Below are 13,219 nucleotides of genomic sequence, written 5' to 3' on the forward strand. Positions count from 1 at the left end.
TAACATTCACTCACAGTAACACACTCTAACATACACTCACAGTAACACACTCACACAGACACTCACAGTAACACACTCTAACATTCACTCACAGTAACACACTCTAACATACACTCACAGTAACACACTCACACAGACACTCACAGTAACACACTCTAACATTCATTCACAGTAACACACTCTAACATTCACTCACAGTAACACACTCTAACATACACTCACAGTAACACACTCACACAGACACTCACAGTAACACACTCTAACATACACTCACAGTAACACACTCACACAGACACTCACAGTAACACACTCTAACATACACTCACAGTAACACACTCTAACATTAACTCACAGTAACACACTCTAACATACACTCACAGTAACACACTCACACAGACACTCACAGTAACACACTCTAATATACACTCACAGTAACACACTCTAACATACACTCACAGTAACACACTCACAGACACTCACAGTAACACACTCTAACATTCACTCACAGTAACACACTCTAACATACACTCACAGTAACACACTCACACAGACACTCACAGTAACACACTCTAACATACACTCACAGTAACACACTCACACAGACACTCACAGTAACACACTCTAACATACACTCACAGTAACACACTCTAACATTAACTCACAGTAACACACTCTAACATACACTCACAGTAACACACTCTAACATATTTTTTATACATTTTTATGCATTTATTCACTGGAGAGTATACAATTTTACCTCTCAGAAAAACTAAAAGAATTCCATGTCTTTGGGACTGAATCTGACTCAGCATCTGTCCACCTCTCTATCTATCTCTATCCATCCATCCATCCATCCATCCATCCATCAATCCATCAGTCAAAAGTCTGTTGTGCCCTCCTGTTTGTCCTTCCAAACGTAACAATCCATCCAGTTTCTCAGCAGTGCATCTGTCTGTTTAATCATCCATTCATCTATCCATCTATCTGTCAGGTTGTTTATCTATCTGTCTATCCATTTATTACTTTATCAAACTGTTCATGTTGTTGATCAATTTCTATTTATCCCCTACATACACAGATAATCCACCCATTCTTTGTTCTCTCGTTCTGTTCATGTTTCCATTCAGCCAATCTTCTCTGTTTAGTTCATTCATTCTTCTGTCAATCCAATCAATTCATTTTCCACTTTTTTCTCATATGTATATCCCTTCCTCAATTTGTTCATCTGTTTGTCCTTGCATCAATCCATCAATCTGTCAGGTTGCCCATATATCTGTCTATCCATCCATTCATCATTCATATAACTTTATCCAACTGTTCAGATATTGTTGATTCAATTTCATTTTTCTATCTTTCTATCTATCTATCTATCTATCTATCTATCTATCTATCTATCTATCTATCTATCTATCTATCTATCTATCTATCTATCTATCTATCTATCTATCTATCTATCTACCTATCTATCTATCTATTATAAATCCATCCATCCAATCATCAATCAAACCACTTGTCCATCCATCCATCCATCCATCCATCCATCCATCCATCCATCCATCCATCCATCCATCCATCCATCTATCCATCCATCCATCCATCCATCCATCACTCTGTCCATTCCTCATCCCATCTGCCAGTCCATGCATTCATCCATTCATCCAACTATTTATTTATCTGTTCATTAGAATTCACAGTATCACAGTATTTACTCTTATCATACTAATTTCCACACATAATAAACTCTGATATATAATCTAATGCATTTATTGCTCTGTTACACTTTTCAGGGCTTTTTGGCACCCATCTGGTTTCCATCTGGTCAATCAAGTTCTTTAAAACCTCCACAACCTTTATCTCTCTCTCTCTCTCTCTCTCTCTCTCTCTCTCTTTTCTTTACTATCTGTTCATTTCTTGGCCTCCAGGCATCTTCCTGTTTCCTGTCATCTGCCCTCCTCTTTCATTTTGGCCCAGTCGATACTGTGTCTCTCTGCAGACCTCGGAGTAAAGCAGTCGTTCTGCACCTGGCCTTGCCATCGCTCTAAATCAGACGAGTGTGTTTACCTCTGCTCCCCGACGCTCTGCCATCTGCCATCCCATAATGCTCTTTATTCATTCAGACTAACCTGCTGATAGCAGTCTGCCTGCTGTAGGACACACCTGCAATCATCTTGCTTCCGTTTGTCACAGGGTCACCTCAATAGCTTCCCAATTTCATGCACTGCTTACTGTGAATGTCTGGGATTGTGTTATCAAGCTGCCATGAGGACATTCCAATCAAAGTGATAAGTTTTTTAGAACAGGTGGGTTTTTATCAGATCCATTGGACTGAACGCTTGGTAGGAATGGCAGAGTGGCAAACTGAAAAATGCAACAGTTGTTTATAAGCTAGAAAAATTAAGCCACAGCTCATGATGTATTTTATATCTTTGACAGGTTCTTCGAGTCGTAGATGAATGCTTGCTGTGAAACCCGAACGTGACATGGCGTCCTACTATCTACTATCCCCATTGTTACATTTCAGACCGAAGCATAGTCGGACCAGCCGGCATTCACGTACGTGGCCATGGCTCCTGTGGATCCTCTGTGTGTGGCTCGGCCCGGCGTTAGCGGCGCATCAGCACTCACACCCGCATTCCATCAAAATTCCTGGAGACATCACACTTGGTGGGCTCTTTCCCGTGCACTCCAAAGGGCCGCTGGGTCAAGCGTGTGGAGAGATTAAAAAGGAGAAAGGAATCCATCGTATGGAAGCCATGCTGTACGCGCTGGACCAAATCAATAGCGACCCGGAGCTGCTGCCCAACATCACACTAGGTGTCCGGATCCTGGACACGTGCTCACGGGACACGTATGCGCTGGAGCAGTCGCTCACGTTTGTCCAGGCGCTTATTCAGAAAGATACGTCTGATATCCGGTGTTCCAATGGCGAGCAACCGATCATACGCAAGCCGGAGCGTGTGGTAGGTGTGATCGGGGCATCGGCCAGTTCGGTCTCCATCATGGTGGCCAACGTCCTTCGACTCTTTGAGGTGAGTCAAGCGTATGTATGTCTGTCTACATATTAAGATCAATGAAGACGGTGAAGTTCCAGCAGTGTGAGATATTTTTGTATTAAAATGTGTGCGTGATCTCTGCTGGTATGTTCTTCTCAAAGCCACCAATAGATGCTTATAAATATAGTGATGGATTATAGCACAGATATAAGAGTGAAACATAAACCAAACATGCTAATGGACAAAAAAAAAAACATCTCAATAACCTCAAGCTAACATTGGACAAAGTTTGTATTCATGCAAGCTCAGGTTACCACTAATCACTATTATTCCCCAAATTCAAACATCAATCACAAATATTGCCAAGAACCAATTCACTGATCACCTGTATCCCCTACTGCCAGTCATTAACCACTATTTTCCCCAACAATCACTGATCACCATCATTTCCAACAACCAATCACAGAGCACCATTATTTCCAACTACCAATTACCAATAATCCTGATATCCAACACCCAATGATCATCAATATTGTTTTTAGACAAATCAATGATCACCATTATCCCCAAAAATTACCCTTCACCATAATTTGGGCACTGGTAGCTCAGTGGTTAAAACTGAGTTACTGATCAGAAGTTTGGGGGTTCGAGTTCCAGTATGGCCAAGCTTGGGCCCTTGAGCAGGGCGTTTAACCCTCTGTAATCTTGAAAAAAACTGTTATCAATCACAATTTTCCCAAACAACAAATCACTGATCACCACTATCCCCACTAAGACCAGATATTAACCTCAATTTACCCCATTACTGATCACAATTATCCCCCAAAACCAGTAATTAACCACAATTTTACCTAAGGACTAATCACTGATCACCATTATACCCACTCCAACCAGTTATCAACCACCATTTTCCTCAACAGTCATGGATCATCATTGTTCCCCAAATATAATCACCACCAATAAACAATCACTGATCACAATTATTTTCAACATGGCCAGTATCCCCAATAATCAATGATCACCATCATAATCAACAATCACTGATCACCTTTATTTTCGAAAACCAATCATCAATCACCGTTATTTCCAAAATCCAATCACAGATCACCATTTTTTTCAACAACCAATCATCAATCATCAATTAGTTATTTCAAACATGATCATTATCCCCAACAGCCAATCGGTGATCACCAATATTGTTTACAACCAGTCACTAATCACTGTTGTTCCCAAAAACCGATCAAGTTATGTACATTTGTTACGATTCACCTGAAATTCTCCCACACCTGCACCTGAAAGAAACATCTCTAAAAATCACAACACACCGTAAAAACATGTCGCTGCAGGTAACACACTGCAAACTGACAAGAAAACAACCATAAACAAAACACAGGTCCTTAGAACTCTCTGTATCAGATATCCTTTAGACAGATGCGCTAGATCAGACTGAAGATATCATAATTCCCAGAGATGTCATTAGTCTCTTTTCAAGCTCCCGGGACGTCATCCGTGGCTCCAGACGTACATCCCATAATTCTGGTAACTATATGTCTTTATACTGTACTTACCGGATAATTCATAGTAGTAACTGGATAATATGCTGTACAACGAATAACTCAATAAAAACAATACAAGATGGGAAGTTAGCATTCCAGCACACTGCTGAACTTTTTCCACAGAGTGTATCATGGGGGAAAATTAGTCCGAGCCCTATTTCGGTGTGAACATACAGAATTGTGCTGAATTTGCTAGATTTATGGCGCTTCTTTTCTATTTTAACCCAGTTTTTTGTATTCGGAAATGAACACACACACACCAGGTGACTCTGGAAATCTGCCAACACACTGGGATTTTCAAACCTACTTCTGGCCATAGCGTCTCCCGAGACCCACTCCGCATTTTCCTGACCTTAAAGTCTTCTCCCGATTCATCTAACCCAGATTAGATATACATGTGCATTATTTACACTACAGGAAGTGTCTCAGGCATGTGGGAAGGAGCTCTGCGGAGCAAAAGGATGCGTTTAATAAGGATAATGGCTTTAGATTCCCGTGTTCGCTTCCAAGAATGATGGAGACACCGATGCCGGAAATTCCCCTGGAAACACTTTCTATCGGTCTGTTTTAACGTTTATACAAGACTGTGTAACATTTAATGCAGAGAAATAAAATAACACACCTAAAATGTAATTGTGATAAAAATTCTGTGACATATACAGTGTCTGTCAAAAATCTTGAAAACAGTCTTTTATGTTTTGTAATATACGCATGCATGTTCCTTGTGTTGCCATGCAACAAACTCGGCAAAAAGCAAAAACATGAATGAAGATGTGATCAGACTCCCTCACCCCCACAGTCAAACATAGCAGTAGATGTTTAATGGTTTGGGGTTGTTATTCCAAAAAGTGAAAGTGAACCAACATGGCTCCCATTCCACACTTCAGCACCATGCAGTTCCGTCTGTACTGCAACTCATTGGAACCGACTTCACCGTACAACAAGACGATGAGACGAAGCGTACGTCTGAGTTCTGTAGGTGTTATTTAGAGACAAAACAGTCGTCTGGAGTGATATCCATCATGGAACGACCTGCCCAGACACTGCACCTAAATCCTAATAAAATGCTATGGGATGAACAAGAAACCTCCATCTAGTGAAGAACATCTTTGGCGAGTTTTACAAGATCCACAGCAAAGTTTTTCAGATGAACGTTTGGAGAAACAATGCTCAGAGTTTATGCTGCGGATGCTCAGTTTCGTGTAAAGCTGTTCTTCATGCAAAGGGAGGATTTTTCAATGAAAATAAAGAATGTACAGTACATTCTGTTAAATGACTTGAGTTTGTTGCATAGAAACAAAAGGAACATGCAGGTGTCTGTCAAACACCATAAACAAACCCCCTGGTCTAGTGGAGGTTATTATAACAGAAAACAGAGACGAAATGTGGAATAAGACATTAAAGCTATTGTATAAAGAGCCTTTTTCAGTTGAACTGAGAATAATAGAAATCATGGATCTAATTAAATATCTGAAGTTTTTATTGCTCTAATTAGACACCTTAGTTTTTTCTTTTCTTTTTCAGTTAACACTAGCTCTGTGCGAGGATCTTGGGAATCCTTTATCTATAATTTTAATAGCTTTACCTTTGGAGGGCATTGACTTCTAAAAAGCACACGTTCTGATCTGAGAATTGGTGGTTAATACTTTTTTTATAGGTTTATTTACTATTTAAAAAATGGCATCTTGCTTTAATTTTTGTAGCCGTAGCCGGAATAGTGATGAATCTCAACTAAGGTATAACACGTCATCCGTGTGTCATACATGAGATCATCGTGACTTGAGTCATTGGAGCTCTGTGACCTCTTGAACCTGATGAAAATCCTGTAAATCAGCTCTAGCATGGACGCTTACTTGATTTCTTCATGGTGGCTCGGCTCGGCTCCAGTAGCCCCGGGGTGGCTGTTAATTGACGAATACGTAATCAGTCAGAGTAACTAATCACATCGACTAATCAGCCCCTCTGAGGTTCTCGTCTCCCTGAGGGTCCAGCTATCGGTTCGGTTTTTAGCCGTGACACAAGGCTGAGTTGGAAACGCTGGCATTTTTTTCAAAACAACTTTTTCCCTTGTAAACAGCAGTGAAATGCAGATGCGATAAAAATCGGGTGAAAAAGAGCTTTCTGATGAGGATCTTGTTATAGTACGAGCTCAGAAGGATTCGTCCAATCTGGCGTGACAGACTGCCGAAACAGTGTCTGGCATCACAAAGCGCCGCGGTGCATATTGACAAGAGTTTGATCTACATATCAAAAAATAGCCAGCTTTCTCCCGAAAGAGCGCCAGCTGGCTGAAAAGTGCTCGTGGCCAAGCTGACAGCTGTGTAAAACTACAAAAGACTGTTGGAATATTTTATCGGAAAAGGTCAGCGCCGTTTTCGGGAACAGAGCTCGTCTTGGTCGTTATAATGAAGCGTGCGAACCCGCTGAACAATGATTTAACATTTCAAATGGGGAGCAATTCATGACATATGTTCGCCTCACAGCTGATGAATCCGCAGTTCTCCGATTGCTCGCAAACAAACAGATCGGACCGTACTTCCACTGGTCCTTCTACAAACGTCAGGGTGTATCAATGCGCCTGTTCTAGTAGGTTACAGGTTGCTATAATAACAGCTACTACCTGCGAACTTGTAGGAGATGGTAGCATAAGGCATTGGACTTTGGATCCAACAGAACAGCACTACAATGTCACGTAAAAGTGAAAAAACTATGACAGAAGTACATGAGCACACGTGATAAAATGCGTTGAAGTGGGGAGTCTGCTGAAATCAAGGATTCCTGTCCGTTCTACGACGATTTGAATGAAATTTTGGGTGCAAACCCTTGTGCCATTTTGAATACCCAAAATCCATTGCTTCTTATGAGGTTGAGGTGTGAACACGAAAGGGTCTGAGATCACTTCAATACTAAAGAGGACCAAAAAGAGAACTGGGTTCTCTTTTAAATCTTTTATATTGTGAACACAAAGGGACTGAGGTCACATTTGCTTAGATCACATTCACTTTGAGTGAATTGGGTTTGGTTCTTTTAAAACGAACTATATGTGAAAACACCCTGAGATCACTTGGTTTGCTCACATATACACACTGAACCGCTCCGAGAGCGTTTGGAGGGCTCAAACGAACTAGGTGTGAAAGACCCTAAGTCTCCAGTGTCAAATGGACAATTTTTTGTTAATAAAATAAATGGGAAATTGAAATGTCATATGAAGAAATCAAACACTTTGGTCATCTAGTATTGAAAAATAAACTGCAGAGCTGGAAAATAATCCAATTGAGGGCACATGACTTCGTAACATGGTTGTTTTTTTCCTGTAACAGCACTTTTCAATCCTTTTATTCCTGTCCTCAAGACTGCATTCGGTCAATCTAATATGTAAGAGAGAGTACTGGATGATAATGTAGCTGCTGGTTGGAGCTGCATCTTGGCCCGAATAAAACACTGCATTTGAAGAGGAGTTCGTTTCGCCTGCAGCCAAACGGACAATATTGCCAAGGATTGCCTTTATATTCAGGCACTGCTGCCAAAATAATTGCTCACTGATCCATGACTAGCGCCAGGCCGCTCTCGGAGAAAGGAACACGAGGTATGGGGGTATTCCTTGGAAGATAAAAGTATCTTCAGGGCAAACAAGTCATTCAGACCGTTTTCAATAGCGCTCTTTTTTTAAAACTCCTGTGTTGCTGGCAGCCATTATCAAGAGCCCGGTTCTCTCTTTCGCTGTGTCGGCTAGTAGAGGACGGAGAGAATCTCTGTGACAAATTTGTCGATTTGCACCCCAAGTAAAAGCTCATATCTCAGGCGCTCCTGCCTGGACCTCCTCCACACTCTAATCCATACTACACGCGTCTTATATAAGACACCGATTTTAAAAAGTAGGAGGTTTTAGACGGGAGAAGGACTGAGCACGTGTACAGCTCTCGTCTGTTTACCTTCAGTTTGTTTAGAAGGAACACTGGTGCTACATAAAACAACATAAAGCTACATAACAGAACACCTGGAACAGTATATTTCATGAATGTACATAAGACCCTGCTAGCGTTCAGTAAACAAGAACCACGTCGGTCAGTGTGTCCAAACTTCTTCCATGACTTGCTTATTTAGATGCTTCTGCATCGACTTGTTTATATTTTGGTTAAATAAATGGTGTATCCAGTGGCCTAGCAAATGTAGGAGGAACCCTTTGTAGGAGGACTGAGAACCTTGTGTGATTTTTGGTGAACACAAACTTTTCATGAACTTGTTTTATGTGGAGTTGGATATTTTAATGTTTTATCTCCATTGGAACATTTTCAGGAAGATGAATTTCCCACCAGGGAAACCATATAAAGAACAAGTGTGTTGTCATTGAAGAAACCTTTTTTTTTTTAAACATTTAAGGGGTTTTTTAGTGAAAATCTGTAGAAACCCTAGAAACTTTTATCCGGTTTTCAACGGATAAAACCTTTCCAGGAACCTTCAGATATTTAGTTGTGCACATGTTATCATGAGTTAAACCTCAGGAACCGTTTGAACCATTCGTGTTCACACCTTTTTCAGAAACGTAGAAACATTTGAAAACCTTTTCAGGAACCTGAGGAATGTATCATCTCAATTTTAACTTTCAAATCCACTTTTCAGGACAAATCTGCACTATGCACATTTCATGTGAAATTAGACATTTTTAGACGTTTTGGAACATTTTCACGAATAGAGGATGAATTTTCAACCAGGAACCTAGAGAAGCTTAGAAAACCTTAGAAAGGTAATGTGGGTTCCAATGGATACCATTAGACCTTTAGACCTGTAGAAGTTAGCATGAGCTAAACCTTTGTAGAAATATCAGATACATTTTCCACCTGGAACCATTTGAAGAACTTTTTATGAGATGCATTCCTGATGGAGGAAACATATCACAACTTTAGAGACTTTTAACGTTTCCAGTGAAAACCTGTTCAGGAAACTTTATCAAAAGTAGAACCTTTTCAGGGACTTTGGTGTATCTTCACTATGCACGTTTCATGTGAAATTGTAGACGTTTTATCTCCATTGGAACATTTTCAAGAATATAAAATCAACTTTTCACCAGGAACCAGTTGAAGAACTTTTTTAGGATGTGTGCTCCTACCGAAGGAACCTTTTCAGAACCTTAGAAATCTTGATTTTCCGATGGATAAATAATTTCAGGAAAGTTTAGATCTTTAGTTATCACCAGCTGAACTTTTTGTAGAAACTTCAGATGCGTTTGCACTGAAATTGTTGTGTAAAACTACTTGAAAGACTTCCAGTAACTCCCTTTCGTCTGAAGGAGAACGTTTCTACAAATAACTGCTGAGGATAATGATATTTATGGAAAATATCCAAACACATCAGGATATCTTTCATCAGGTTTGTAGAACATCGTGCTATGGAATGACGATCATTCGAGTTTTTCCCTCGGTGTGCTGATCTAAAAAAAGAATGATGTCCTACTGGTTCAGAGGAAATGCAAATAAGGGAGACGGTGGCAGTTGTCCATACGAGAACATCTGTCTTTAGCTAAGCCTCTAATTAGACGTCCAAAATATACAACCAGAAGCAGGAGAAAAGAGACAAAAGCACGGAGTCCAGCAGAGCCGAGGACCGGCGGCTTCATTAAAACAGACCCTTTTTTCCGTTGGAGTACGGAGACGTGGAGAACTGCTGCGTGTCATTATTCCGATTCGTGGCCTGCTCGCTCGAGCGCGGAGACAAAACCTCCCCAATCGTCTCGTTCTGTTAATCAGGTGTGCGTTTTTCCTGTTTGCTGCTTTAATGTGCACAAAGCGTTTATTCCGCGTGTGTTTAGCATGACAAAACACTCGCTGCTGATGTGTGCTGGAGTGTTCAGCTGCGACGCTCAGCCGCCGGCAGCACAATATACCGTAAAACTAATTGTGCGCGCTCAGAAGTGACAATATTGCCGGGTTTCAGGGCTTTGATGTTTTAGGGGCAGGTGTTCAGGGGGCACATGGCGTACAGGTCTGGGGTTCTCGAGGTCATTATTGTTGCATGAATTTGCAGAACGTTTTTGAGGTCTGTCAATTGTAGCATCAACGTCCTAAGTTTATTTTTTCTTTCTTGTCTATTCATGTCTTCCTTTTTATGATCTCGACATTACGAGTTTGTTTTCTCGTTATCATGACATAAAAGTTGTTTTCTAGTGATCTCGACATTACAAAAGTCGTTTGTTTGTTATCACAACTTAATTTTCTTGTTAACTCTACATAATAAAAGTAGTTTTCTCGTCATTTCGTTGTTTTTTCGTGATCTCGACATAAAAGTTGCTTTCTTGTGATCTGGATATAACTCAAGTTGTTTTTTTAATTATCTCATCATAATAAAAGTCGTTTTCTAGTGATCTAGACGGTTTTTTTTGTTATCACAACTTAGTTTTCTTGTTAACTCTACATAATAAAAGTTGGTTTTTTTTGCGATCTCGCCATAACAAAAGATGTTTACTCGTGATTTCAACATAAAAGTGGTTTTCTCCTGATTTTGACTAAATAAATACTAAATAAAAGTTGTTTTTTATGTTCTTAACATAATAAAAGTTGTTTTCTCGTGATTATCACCAACTTTTTTTTCATGATTTTTCATGATTTTTTTTTCATGATTTTTCTCATGTTTCCTCGTTATAGCGACACAGTTTTCTCCTGAACTTAACATAAAAACCAATGTTCTTACTAGGTAATTGTATCACTAGAAAATCTCATGCATTGGGAATGTTTCTGGTGTATATCATGGAGAAACCTCTACCATAAAGTTACTAATTTCCCACAGCAAAAACGTCAATGCGATCATCGATGATGCTACGATGATGCTGCCTCTAGAACATGCTCTGATGTCGAATACACAAAAAAAATGAACTGATCACGAGGAAACGATGTTTGTTAGGTCAAGATCAGGAAAAAACAGGAAAGTAAAATGTTCGAACGTATGGCATTTTGAGACTTCTGTAGCATGTCATTGGAACTGCAAGGCAATAGAACTTCCATTTTGATCCTTTATATAGATGCTACATGGGTTTAGCACATTTTCGGGATCATCTTACAATCATCTTATTTCCACATTAAACAGGTGATGTTTGAGGGCCTTCAGTGCTCAGCAGTGGGATCTTGGTAGTGCTAGGACTTGAACTCACAACCTTCTGTCGCAAAGTCTAACAATTTAACCAGTAAGTTACCTTTGCATCATTGCATTATTTTAGTTAGAAGTAGTACCCAAGGATTTACTTTTGAGAAGAACTGACTGCACCCCAGGCCTCCTCACCTCATCAGTATCTGACTTTACTGAAACACTTGTGGCTGAATGAAAGCACACTCCAAAATCTAGAGGAACATCTTCCCAGAAGAGTGAAGTTATTATAGCGATTAAAAATGGAATGCGATCTTCAAAAAGGTGCTCAGGTGCCAACAAACATTTGATATTTCTCAGGAAAAAAAGCAGATCCAGTAGAATATAAATCCTTCAAGCGTAATTAGCCGAGCGTCGTCCTTTTTCTGCGCCGAGGTAGATTCGGGGGTGAAGATCAGCTGAGCTTCGTCAGGGATTTCGAGGCAGGGATCACACGGAGGTTATCATTCCTGTGCTAAGCTAACGTCTGCCTGTTCTCTTCACAACAACATGCCACCTTGACACAATGATGAGCAAAGTGTCTGAGACACACACACACACACACACACACACACACACACTAAATCCTTCTTTTTTTTAACACAGTTGCTCATTCACCACCAGCCCCACACACCATATATACACGCACATGCCACTTCTGCCCTAACATTTCAGCAGCCCTGTGCACCCCAGAGTGAGAGAAATCATCTTCAGAGACACAAGTTTTTTTTTTCTGTTGAACGAGTGGATATTTGCACTTCGGTCCAGGGCCTTAGGGTCCTCAATTTTTCAACGAGCTGTCATGTGTCCCACCGCCTCGGTAATATCCATCTCCATCTTTCATCTTTTAGGGGCCATTTGGAGGAAGTTGCTGCGTAACTCCTGAGAGCCGTTTCGACCTGACACTTTAAATACCCCTCGAACGTAGAATTATAAACCATTAAAATAATCGAACGAGGAATAATAATACGCTGTGTATGTTTCAACGCCCAAGAAACTACTAAACGCAGCTTAGCAGTTGCTCCACTGTATATCATCTAAAAAAAAAATACATAAATATGCATGAATTCGCACTTTGGAAACTTCTACTTGTCCTCTTGCTGTTGCTGTATGAACAAAAGTATTGGGACACCTGACTTTTCCAACTGTATGTGGTCCAAACTGTTACCACAATCGTATTGGACGTCTAGGAGACCTAAATCTGTTCCAGCATGACAATTCCCATGTTCTCAAAACCATCTTTATGGGGAGATGTTTAACATGGGTTGAAGTGGAAGATCTATCAGAGTTCAAACCCTGTTGAACACCTTTGGGCTGAATCTACACAAGCATTTAGTGGAACATCTTCCCAGAAGAGTGGCGATTATTATAACAGCAAATGGGGAGTAAATGTGGAATGGATATATATTAGGGACGGTGTGTATATTAGCGATGTGATGCATCGATTTTTAAAAAGTGTGCATCAGATACAAGTTGGCATTTGTATCGCAAAAACATTTTATTTGCATATAATCATTAGTAGATGCGCTTTACTTTTATAATTTAGAAAGTGACCGA

General features: G+C 40.2%; 1 protein-coding gene across 1 annotated transcript in view; it reads left to right on the top strand.

Annotated features, from left to right (window-relative positions):
- grm6a (glutamate receptor, metabotropic 6a) overlaps window positions 1–13,219 on the top strand; it is a 69,183-nt gene that overhangs the window by 12,915 nt on the left and 43,049 nt on the right. The window contains exon 2 of the mRNA XM_046872266.1: window positions 2,434–3,029. Coding sequence (XP_046728222.1) covers window positions 2,454–3,029 — 576 coding nt within the window. The 5' untranslated portion in view covers window positions 2,434–2,453. The remainder of the gene's footprint in view (window positions 1–2,433; window positions 3,030–13,219) is intronic.

This window comes from Silurus meridionalis, chromosome 17 (genome assembly GCF_014805685.1).
Source record: "Silurus meridionalis isolate SWU-2019-XX chromosome 17, ASM1480568v1, whole genome shotgun sequence".
NCBI classification, from domain to species: domain Eukaryota; kingdom Metazoa; phylum Chordata; class Actinopteri; order Siluriformes; family Siluridae; genus Silurus; species Silurus meridionalis.